Source organism: Sinohyriopsis cumingii, chromosome 14 (assembly GCF_028554795.1).
Source record: "Sinohyriopsis cumingii isolate HCF-2022 chromosome 14, ASM2855479v2, whole genome shotgun sequence".
NCBI classification, from domain to species: Eukaryota; Metazoa; Mollusca; class Bivalvia; order Unionida; family Unionidae; genus Sinohyriopsis; species Sinohyriopsis cumingii.
In genome coordinates, this window is record NC_142974.1 from 23063821 (window position 1) to 23074691 (window position 10871).

The 10871-nt window shown below is 33.9% G+C and overlaps 1 protein-coding gene across 1 annotated transcript; it reads left to right on the forward strand.

The window, feature by feature from the left end:
* Positions 1–14: 14 nt before the first annotated feature.
* Positions 15–10300, forward strand: LOC149783417 (DNA-directed RNA polymerases I, II, and III subunit RPABC4-like). Its single transcript, XM_089931642.1, has 4 exons — positions 15–193; positions 2176–2243; positions 6452–6544; positions 9807–10300. The coding sequence occupies exons 2-4, from the start codon at positions 2180–2182 to the stop codon at positions 9827–9829; spliced, it is 180 nt and encodes a 59-aa protein (XP_089787768.1). The 5' UTR covers positions 15–193; positions 2176–2179; the 3' UTR covers positions 9830–10300.
* The last annotated feature ends 571 nt before the right edge of the window (positions 10301–10871 follow it).

Genomic DNA, 10871 nt, shown 5'->3' on the forward strand with positions numbered 1-10871 from the left:
ATTCGAGGAGCTTCTGTTCATTTTGACTATATTTCAATTATGGCTTCTTGCTGAAATAAGCGTGGCTTGTAGTTCTGAATATTTTAAAAGTTAGTTTTTGATAAAAACAGAAACATAAACACAGCTTTGTAATTAAATCCAACTTCTAAAGAAGACTGCCAGTTTCTGACCCTTATCTAGCTACGATATCAAGGTTTGTGGTATTTTTTATTCATCACTAGTACACTGCTAACGGGCATTTCTGCGCACCTAAGGTTTTCGTTTCCCATAAGGGCCATATTAAAGCAAAACGCATACCGAATTCGAGCGATTGACAAAAAATATTATACAGCAGTGCTTACCATTTGAAAAGATGCAATTGTCACCAGAATATTCTGTTCAGAATAATATTAATTTTGGAAACGTGGGATACCACCACCCTGTTTTCCTGACTCAAGATATGTCGGTCTATTCTGCGCATAGCTTTGAAGATATGTAATGTTTATCCATCTTCATATAGAAATGAAATATATTACTTTGGTCTGTTTCTGTTAGCAGTTCAGTCGAGTAATTAGGTCATGTTTAATGCTAGTTTTTCAAAATTCAACGTAAACATGCCAATAAATGGCAAGAGATATTTAGCAAACTAAACCGATCTTGTAAAAGAAAAAGTTAGTAAAGTTCAACATTTTATAAAAAATAAGCTATTACATGGAAGAGAAACAACAGTGAATAAAATGTAATGTGTTTACGTTTTTTGATGGGGGAAAATTACTACAGAATTTAGAAAGAGACTATATATACGCCGGGGAATTTGTTGAGAATATATCTTCTAGCGGCTAGTAAACACGTTGGCACAGGCACTTGATTCTGTGGAAACTAATGTGTACACTCACCAGGAAATATGTGTGGTCATACAAAATTCATGAACAAAGACATTTCTTATAAACTGTTATTTGGATTTCCAAAACTGGAGGATTATTTATTGTGTTTTAGACAACCATACTCTATGGAATACAGCATACATTATCGCCTTCCATCTTGGATTCTTGGTCGGGACTCGAACCCCCAGAACAATATTATTTGGTGATGTGTCTTACGTTGTAGGACTACATGTATCACGTTCAACATGCCAAGTCTTTAGTGTTATAGAAACACACTTTTCCCAAGCAGAAACTGACATCTTCTGCTGCTAACATTGTATAGCATGGTTTTGCAATGGTTACTGCCTTGATTTCCGCTGAAGCCAGGTCTTTATTAGGGAGAGGACATCTTAGTCTATAAATGGGTGCAGGATGCTTGAAAACTATTAGCTTATTCTCATTTAGTGGATTAAAAAAAGGACACTATGTCCTTTCTTGCTTACTTGAAACAAGCTTAACAAATAACTTGTGATCACAGATTCACTTAACTTGTAAACTTTAACACACACCCCAATCAAGTGCCTGTACTGCCATGACTACTCGAAAAACATATTATGACAAGCAAAATGATACCTCTGAGTACTTTTGTTGCAATAAAGTTATACAGTACCAAGTACATTTTCATATGTGCAACGTTCATGTAAGGTGCAGAAGTTCTTGCACTTCATTGCTCTCTAAAGTGAGTGAATTCATAAATTGTTTGTGTCATATTGGTTATTATATGATATACATGTGGAACACATCTGGAATGTCTCCTTTATCCTGAACATGCTGTTGTGTTGGGATAACAGGGATCGTCTGGGCTTCTCCAATGTCGCAAATTGCGATTTTTTTTTCTTATTGGTGAACGACATGTGACTTAATTTGTAGAAAGTCATTGGGTGTTCTCAGTTGTCTTTTGGATTTTCTACTTATAAAAATGAGCGCCAGTGCTTGCAACAGCTGTCTCAGATGAATTCTCAGTTAAAAGAATAACAAGGCAAATGAAAAATAATTATCACTGACTGCAACAGATTAAGATAACTTGCATGCAGTAAGTATCATTTTGTGTCTGTTCTCCACCCCAGGTATGATTGTCTGTACTGGTACTGCAACCCTATTGATGAATTGTTTCACTCCTGCAAGTCAGATTGATTGTAGTAGAACCATAGCTTAAATGACTATGTTAGCACTGTTCTTGTGTTTTTATGGTTACATTTACTTCGTTTTACTTTGTAAAGGAATTACTGTTATGTCAGTTAGCGAATCTGAATGTTAATCTCCTCCTTTCCAGAGTCATGGAGCAATCAAAAGACAAGGAGGCTGTACCAAAGCAGCATATGATGGTTTATATATGTGGTGGTAAGTTTCATTGTTTTTTCTCCCTTATATTCTTGTAAGAAGAACCTAAATCACGTAATAATAATTTGTATGGTATCTCCGAGTAATGAGTATCCATTCAAAAAGATGAGATCCAAAAATTTCAAAAATACTGTTGAAAATTTGTAGTCTGTTTTTCAAACAAACAATCTTATATTCTGCATTTGTCTGCTCCAATCTGGATCAGACTGTGAATTAGCAAAGCGAAATTTTGGTCATCAAATTTTATGCCTGCTAATTTTGAATTTGAATGCTGGTCGTGTTTTGTTTTAGATACATAACATTTCGTCAGTGACATTTTTTAGTTTGAAATATTGATTATAAATATTTTCAATGAAAGACATGGATGATTTTGGTAATCCATTGTCCTGAAAGTCAGGGTTGGAGTTATCACAAATCAGTGATCTCCCAAAGATTTTGTTCGTGGCATCGGGGGGAAGCAAGAGCACAGTTTTTTATTGCAAAATGTTTTTAAAAATGCATATTATCATCATAACAATGAAACAGTATTAATGAAATATAAAAGAAATTCATATATTTATGCAGTATTCTTGATTTAAAGTTGAACTCATTTGTCTTTTGAATGTGAATGATATCCTTCATTTCTTCATTTCCCCATATATTTTATTTCCGTATTAAAAATTAAAGTTTTTCAGACAAGGTCATTCTGTGCCAACTGTTCCATAACACACACACGATTATATTCATCATACATAATGTAATGCAAACTAGTTGTTTATTGCTGGAGAAATGTTTCAAATATAAATGAAGGAATAATCTTATTTACATGTTTTCGAAACTGGTAAAATAGAAGATAAAACTGAATCTTTTCTTTCTGGAGTAGAGAGAAATGAGAAACGAATAGGTCATTACCCTCTTAAGGTTTACACATCAAAACATTTGTTTTTTCTCTTCCTTCAAATATTCACATATAATAAGAACAGCTTTCATTTCTCATCCATTTTTGAAAATCAATATAAATGACAAAAATCACACCTACAATTACTGCTATTATATGTAATGCAATATTGCCCAAGAAATTGCACCACTCCCATCTCACCTTTTCTTAACTATGTAGATCTGAACCAAATGTATCAATATGGGAAAGTTATCATAGGATTCAGCAATTTCCAGCCAATTATATCAAGTCTTCCATTTGGACCAAAGGGATAAATAGAAAAACTAGGGAAACATGATTGTTGCGGTAAAATCTGGATAATTGGCTCATCCATGTTTGATTGGATCCAGGTTTCACATTAGCATTAGCGAAATTAGTCAGAGAACAAGAGTATCTTTATAGTAGTATATCAGATGCTTTCAACTGCACATATTTATTCCCTGCAAAGCATTAGGACATTCGTATTGTTGATTATAGAATAATGTTTTTAAATGGCGCCCAGCTACATGTGCAAAAAAAGGGAATATTCAGATAGTTCAGAGTAAAAGCAGGAAGTGACACAATTACATATATTGAACACCATGTGTCAATTTGTCACAATGTAGAGGAAACGCGATTGCCGTCATGTTAAATGAAGAAGAAAAATTCCAAGAATTACATAAAGTTGAGAGATAGCAACAAGCCATTGAGCTGCATAAGTGACATTTGTACAGTGTACTAGAGATAAATAATGCCTATGTGTACTTTGCAAACTTTTTAGAGGACCATCGTGTTTACCGTCAATGCATCATTTTGAAATGCATAACTTTTTAACCCTTTACCTCATGCAAGCGTCTTTGGGCGCCTCTACTCCATTTGCATGGAAGCGCCTTTGGACGGCTGCTGTAAACATCAGCCATTTTGAGCTGGTTTTTGTAGTGCCACATTTGGGGGAAAACCCCATATTAGAAACTACATTCATTTCTGCGAATGACAATTACGTCAGATCATGTGGTCACTGTTTTAGCACTGGTCGATATCTGCTATTTAAAGTAACTGGGTCGTAATTTCCACTCTCCAAAATGGCATTCGCAGATTTCATTCAGTACTTATTAAGTTTTCAGGATTAGAATCACATCTATGAAAGATTCAATAACTTAGGTTAAGGCTCTGATATTGATGTAGGCAGCAATTAGTTTTTATAAATTAACAAATTCAGATGATATAGTGATGTAAACGCAGACCAAAAACATGTAAATTTCGAGTGTGAAAAGTGTCAGTTACGGTTTGTCACTGATATGATGGTGAACGAGTTATCTCAAGATTTAAAGCACATAAAAAATTCTTCCGAGAAAAATAATTACACAGCTATAACAATCGGACTTTATACTCTTACATTTTCCCACATATAATAGATGTGTACCAAAAATGTAAAATGGTTAAAATTGTTGTTAAATGTAACATACACTACTTTGCTTAACAGTTCACAGGCATGCTTATGCGTATGCGGTCGGCTAGGTAACATGTGTTCTATTTATAGCATGCTGCACTTTGTCACTATGCTCTATGAGGTAAAGGGTTAAATACACATTTTCTGACCTGGCAATATCAGCATATTTTGTTGCACTTCACTGAAAACCGGTCAGAATTATAGGAAAAAAGTCTGCTGCTTTACTGTGACAATCTTGTTAGCTATGTGGGTGCTTGGTAGTTGTTTTGGACAACAAACACGTACTACCTATAGATTTCAGCTTTGCTTGCTGATCATGTGGCTGTGTTAGTCAAAAGATCAAACATGGAACAAAGGTTGTGAATGCCAGGAACAAAAGATAATGGCTAAGTGATTTTATTTGTCAGAATTGAAGAAGCGCTAAGGATGGTTATCATTTGAGTAATACGGCTTTGAATTAGGTGACAGTAACTTTATAATTAAAGCAGGGAAAGATCAAAGTCTACCTGCATGATTGTCCTAAATCTTTGCAGGCTTTATGGTTGCATAGCAGGGGTACTCCACTAAAGGGCCAAAATGTTGAGCAAGTGGAGTGCAGAATGAATTATCTTTGCTTCATAACTATTGATTATATACTGTATCAAGAAAATCCATCGAGGGTTTAGGAAATATGAACAATTAAAATGACTTCAACCACAACATAATGCCAGTTTTCAATAAATAATGTCGCTTTGATGTAAAATGCATCATCTTTCCATTTTCTCTGAAGTTGTGAAATGGTTATATCAGCAAGATTATGTGCAGTTTTTCCAGTTTTTATTAGTATTTAGTAAAATAGGTCAAATTGACATGTTTTAGTCAGTTTTTCACTTGTTGCATTCTTACAATGATATAAATGTTTGCTTAGTGAAATGGTCAGCTTAAGTTAAAAGTAAGCCTGACTCCACTTGAGTCTCATATTATGTGATGATATACAACTGGTCCTCTTTTTTGAAAAGAAGGGTATTGTCTCAGACTAGACTTAAATACTGTTATTTCAAGACTTCATTGGCTGAAATTATTCCCATGACCTTCCCTTTGCTGGTTTCTAAAGCATGACTTTGCCAGCAGTTGCTGGATTTCAACCAAATTTTATGCAGTTTGGTACTGTTATGACCTTGACTTAATTCCATGGCATGATTTACAGGATTTAAACATATTAATTGTAACATTGACTTTGGTTTCTGTATCCTAGGAATTTTGGGTTTCAGACAAACTTTATATTTGGCTTTGTTTTGATGGAACCTTGAAGACCATCAATTTCCAGCCTTCTACTATGTCATTTACAGGAGTAAATGGCCCACTTATCCATTTTTATTTTGCTATATTAACATTCCTAAATGATTTCAGCCAAACTTAGCATGCAATTTTATATCAATTTCTATGATATCAGTTACAGTAATTATGGCTCGCTGTGTGACTATTCTCTTATATTTGGCTTATGTGGAATTATGTTTCCAGGAATTGTTCGATTTCAACCAACTTTGACATACACCATTATATTTATGAGGCATGGAGTTTATTGGATTTGCAGAATTCCACAACAGAAGAGTTATAGCCAAATACTCTGGTGGCTTAAGTGCTTAGAGTGTACACAGTGGAGGCGGATGTTGCATAACAAAGACTTATATAAACAGTACTTGCAGCCGACTCATTTTATGACATGGGGGGGTGCAGCTGCCCCTATCTGCAGATGCTTTTGGATGCATGTTTCCAATAATATTGTTTAAGTAAATGTGATTGTCAACAAACAAGGGTCAGTATAATTAGCAAATGTTTAATAATGTCAGATGACATAATATTTTTCTCTTTTTATTTTGGCAGAGTGCCACCAGGAAAATGAGATCAAAGCAAGAGATCCAATTCGATGCAGGGAATGCGGATACCGCATTATGTACAAGAAGAGGACCAAAAGATGTATCCTTTGAAATGTTCTGTTCAAAATTGATGATGTAAAAGTTTTCACAATTTATTTTAAGAGTTTTCAAGGTGTCAGATATTCTGTAGGGTGTTCTTGTGTTTGATAATGGAGGATAATAGAATCTAGTTTGTGGTTAACATGGAGACAGAAAAAACAGTTGAGGGGAAACAATACTTTTCTTACACAAAGCAATGTAAAGAAAACATGAACTCTAAGACTTAGATGATTAGATGAGTTTGCTTTATGCTAAGCTCCACAGATGTATTTTTTCTCATCCATTTGTTTATTACTTTATGGTGCAAATTAATCATACATATCTTTTATTCTAATGCAGCTGACCTTTTTCATGAAATATAAGGCTACGAAGCAACCATTTTGTTACTGGGGTGGTGACTACTTTTTATTTAAAAAATGTTCTGCCTCCCCCCCCCCCCCCAATTATGAAAAAAAATACTTTTGTGCCTCAATTTGCAGAAAAAGAACTAATTATATTCATCATGTTAGTTGAAATGAAAAAGAAATTATCTTTTGATAAAATAAATAAAATATCCTGATCGGAGTTAAAATCACAGCTGTTCCATCCCAAACTTAATGGTCACTCCTTAAGTTCATATATGTGATAATTCATGGTTTTTTGCAGCATCGTAAAGGTGTCTTCGACAATAGATAATGAGATTCTGACAAGGGATGCATCCACTGTGATGCTTATTTAGTTTCCAGGCTGTTTCCATAATGATTTTGTAATATCTTTCAGTAGCTCAGGCAAGATAATATACCCATCGCATGATTTCAGCACTATATTTAAAGTATAAAACAGGGTAGTCACTTTACATCTGAGTAAGCTGTTCCTTGAGATTATCTCCCCTTCAGGTTTATTACATGAAGGGTTAAATCCCATTAAAAGTACAAAGGAATTTTCGAAAGCTTTGTTTTTAAGACTTGTAATGACAACATACTAAATCTTTTAGTTTAAAAAGATAACATTGAAATAGTGTTATCTCTTTCTTAAATTGCCATTAACAAACGCTCAAATGAATTTTTAAAGTATTTAATAATGGAATCCAAATCTACTTTTAACTTAATACAGTAAAACCTGGCTTGAGCTACTGCTGCTTTTAATGACCAGCTGTCATTTACAATCAATCATTTTGTATGGATAGATTGTACTATTTAAAACAATCATTTTGACATAGATTTTGAATTTTGGCTGTAAATAAATTTATCATGTGTCATAACTAACGTTGCAGTTTATGGACAAGATAAGTGTATGCTTTGTTGTATTTCGTATGCTATAATACCAATAGACATATACATTTACTTAAAAAGAACAATATTTACAATCGCTGAACATTTAGTGCCATATGATGGTCTTTTTATTAAAAAAAATGTGTAAATGCATGTATAACAAATGCTATGAATAAAGAACATAAATCAGTATGCAGTGATTATGCATGTTTTTCCTTCTTAAACCCAACCACTTGATCAATGTGGACAGGACTTTAAAGGGAGCAGTCTGATGTTGTTGTGGGGTTTAACACCATTTTTTCAGCACAAGATAGGCTATACATGGCGGCCAGTATTAATGGTGGAGGAAGAAGACTGATGTCATTGCCTTTCTGATATATTAATTGGATGTTTAATTGCTTTCCAATATGGCTGTAATCAGAAAGAAAATAAAAACATTGAAACATCTTCTCTAACTCCACTCAACATAATTTTAACAAATTTGACACAAACCACCTTGGCATTGAGAGCTTCCAGTTTGTACAAATGATGTGAATTCACTATGAGAAAAAGCTGTCATTGCTTAAAGTATTTTTTTTTTTATTTGAGTGACTTTTTTTAAAACGTCTCAAAATATGGCAGAGAGGATTGTGGCATTGAGTGCTTGCACTTTTTTCACATATGATGCCTGGTGGTTAGAGAATCTTCCTTGGATTTGGGATGTCACAGGTTTGAACACCATTGATTCAATCCCAAGACTTACAAAAATAGTACTAACATTTGCCTCGCTTGGTGCTCAACATTAAGAGGTTAGTGTTAGGACTAGTCAACCTGGTGTCAGGATAATGTGACTGGGTGGGACATGATGCTACATGTATGTGGCATGAAGCCTTTGTGCTAGATTTCACTATACACTGCCACACTGCAGGCATCATAGCAGTATGACTACAATTGGTAAAGCTTCATTAAAAATCCAAAATCTCCCAAATTTATGAAAGGTTCCATGTTTTATAATGAGCTATGATGTATAGGTTATTTGCACTTTTATAGCACATTTTCAAAACTTGTTAGCTGTTAGAAAAATAAGGATCTATGTCTGGTGGATGAACAATTGCATACACTGTTTATGAAATATATGAAATATGTACATTGTATTTGATCTAGGAGAAGAACAACTCCCAGTTAACATCGCATTTCCTTGTTTACTACAAGGCAAGCAACAGCAAAATTTCCATGAAAAAATAGGATAAAGTAATTGTCCCAAACTTGTGACATTCAGAATTTTTACTTGTTCAAATTCAAAAATGCTTAGACATGGACTACTGGCTAAGATGTGCTTGGCCCTATAGTGTGCATCTTTACACAAATTTAGGTTTTTAAAAGATTCTTGTTATTTTGCATCAGTTGTGTCAGCATTTTTTCAAAATGTGCAGAAAAAGCAAGTTCTTAGATCAGAACATGTCATTTTGTGTGTTTTTTTATATAATTTCTTCAGCTTGAATTTAAAATTATCTTTTCCATCAAGTCTGAGTACGTCCATAATTCTTGCTTAGGAGGATAATTAAAGTATTTTTCTTGCTATGCACAGAATGTTACTCTTTAAATAGTGCAGAAATGCAGTTGGAAACATAGTCTGTTTAGATGCTATCTCAGTTTATAGTTTCAATAGATGGAATGAGTCATGGATATGTTAGAGATGTCAGGTTTGATCAATTTAATGATTTTGAAGGGTTTATTTTTTTTAAACTGCTTGTGCTAAATCTTAGAAAAAAAGAATTAACACTATTTTATCTTTTCTGCTTTTGAAAGATAAGATTGCTCTAGGATTAGCTCATGTAAGCGGTGATATGAACATCTGCAGTGAGTATGAATCCTCATTAAATTCAATTCTTAAATTGTTTTGTCAGATCTGACAAGGAATTCTCAGGACGGATTTTCTTTTTCTTTGGTTATACAGAATTTTGTACACATATTTGGCATCAATATTAAATTATGTCATAATCAAAAACTATTTTCTTTAACTGTTGTTTCCAGTGATTGTGTTTGATGCAAGATGATTCCTACAAGTGCCTGCAGCTTTGCCCTTTTTCACAAGATTTTTTAAGGCAGATGACCAGTTGCAAAAATTTGCTGCCCAACAGAATTTGGATCAAAAACCTTAAAATTGAATTCAAGTGACAACTTCAAGATGTTCGTGAATAATGTTTTGACATTGCAAATATTTTCTCATTTCTTTGCCTTGTACAGCAAAGCTTTCAGAGAAAATCACATTTGGAATGCGTAAAAGGTGTTTTAGGTGATGACAGTAATTTTATATTGTTGCTGTCCAGGACTGGAATTCATGGATTTATACTTCATTACCTACAGACTTTTGTAGGAATCTGGGTGTAACAGTTTTGCAAAGTATATCAATTAAAAGTCTTCTTCAGCTGTCATCATCAGATATGAACTGTACTAGTGACACTCACAATTACAAAATATGTACTGATAAAAGTAATGTTGAAAAATAATACATAGTTCTAACATTTTCCACATTGTTTTTGTTGATTCATTATTGACCTGGTAATAATTTGATTGTAATAATACAAATGTACTGGTAGTATGTAATTTTGACAAGAAGTTTCTGTTAAATTACCAAGACCTGTTGAATCGTCATACAAACAGACAACTTTCATAGCTGCCAACCCATACAAATTCTCCAATTCTCAATTATTTTTAATCTTTAATAAAATAACCGATTTCCTGTTAAGCGCTAGTCGTGATATTGGCAGTTGCCAAAATGGTCCGGTACTGCTGGCCACGATATTAGTAGAACTACAGTCAATTGGTACAGTTGTCCTGGTAGACTTGAATTACCATTCAGCATCGCATGTATGATCTTGAAAATGGCTTGACCACCAAGGAAAGGGAAATGTATTGCTCAAAAAGTAAAAAAAAAAAAATTGGCAGTGCATTCTACTATTAAACATTGATATACATCATGCTTTTTCCACACAGTGTGCCACAAATTTTAGTATCGGGCATGGTGGCAGAGAGGATGTGAGGAAGCACATCAGTTGCAAAAAAAACACGTAGAAGTTGGGGAAATTAAGAATTCTC

Bases quoted from the DNA above. Each gene is read 5' to 3' on its own strand.
- LOC149783417 (XM_089931642.1), top strand. From the start codon at position 2,180: ATGGAGCAATCAAAAGACAAGGAGGCTGTACCAAAGCAGCATATGATG. The intron at 2,244-6,451 runs GTAAGTTTCATT...TTATTTTGGCAG, and splicing joins GATGGTTTATATATGTGGTG to AGTGCCACCAGGAAAATGAG. The intron at 6,545-9,806 runs GTATCCTTTGAA...TGTTGTTTCCAG, and splicing joins CAAGAAGAGGACCAAAAGAT to TGATTGTGTTTGATGCAAGA.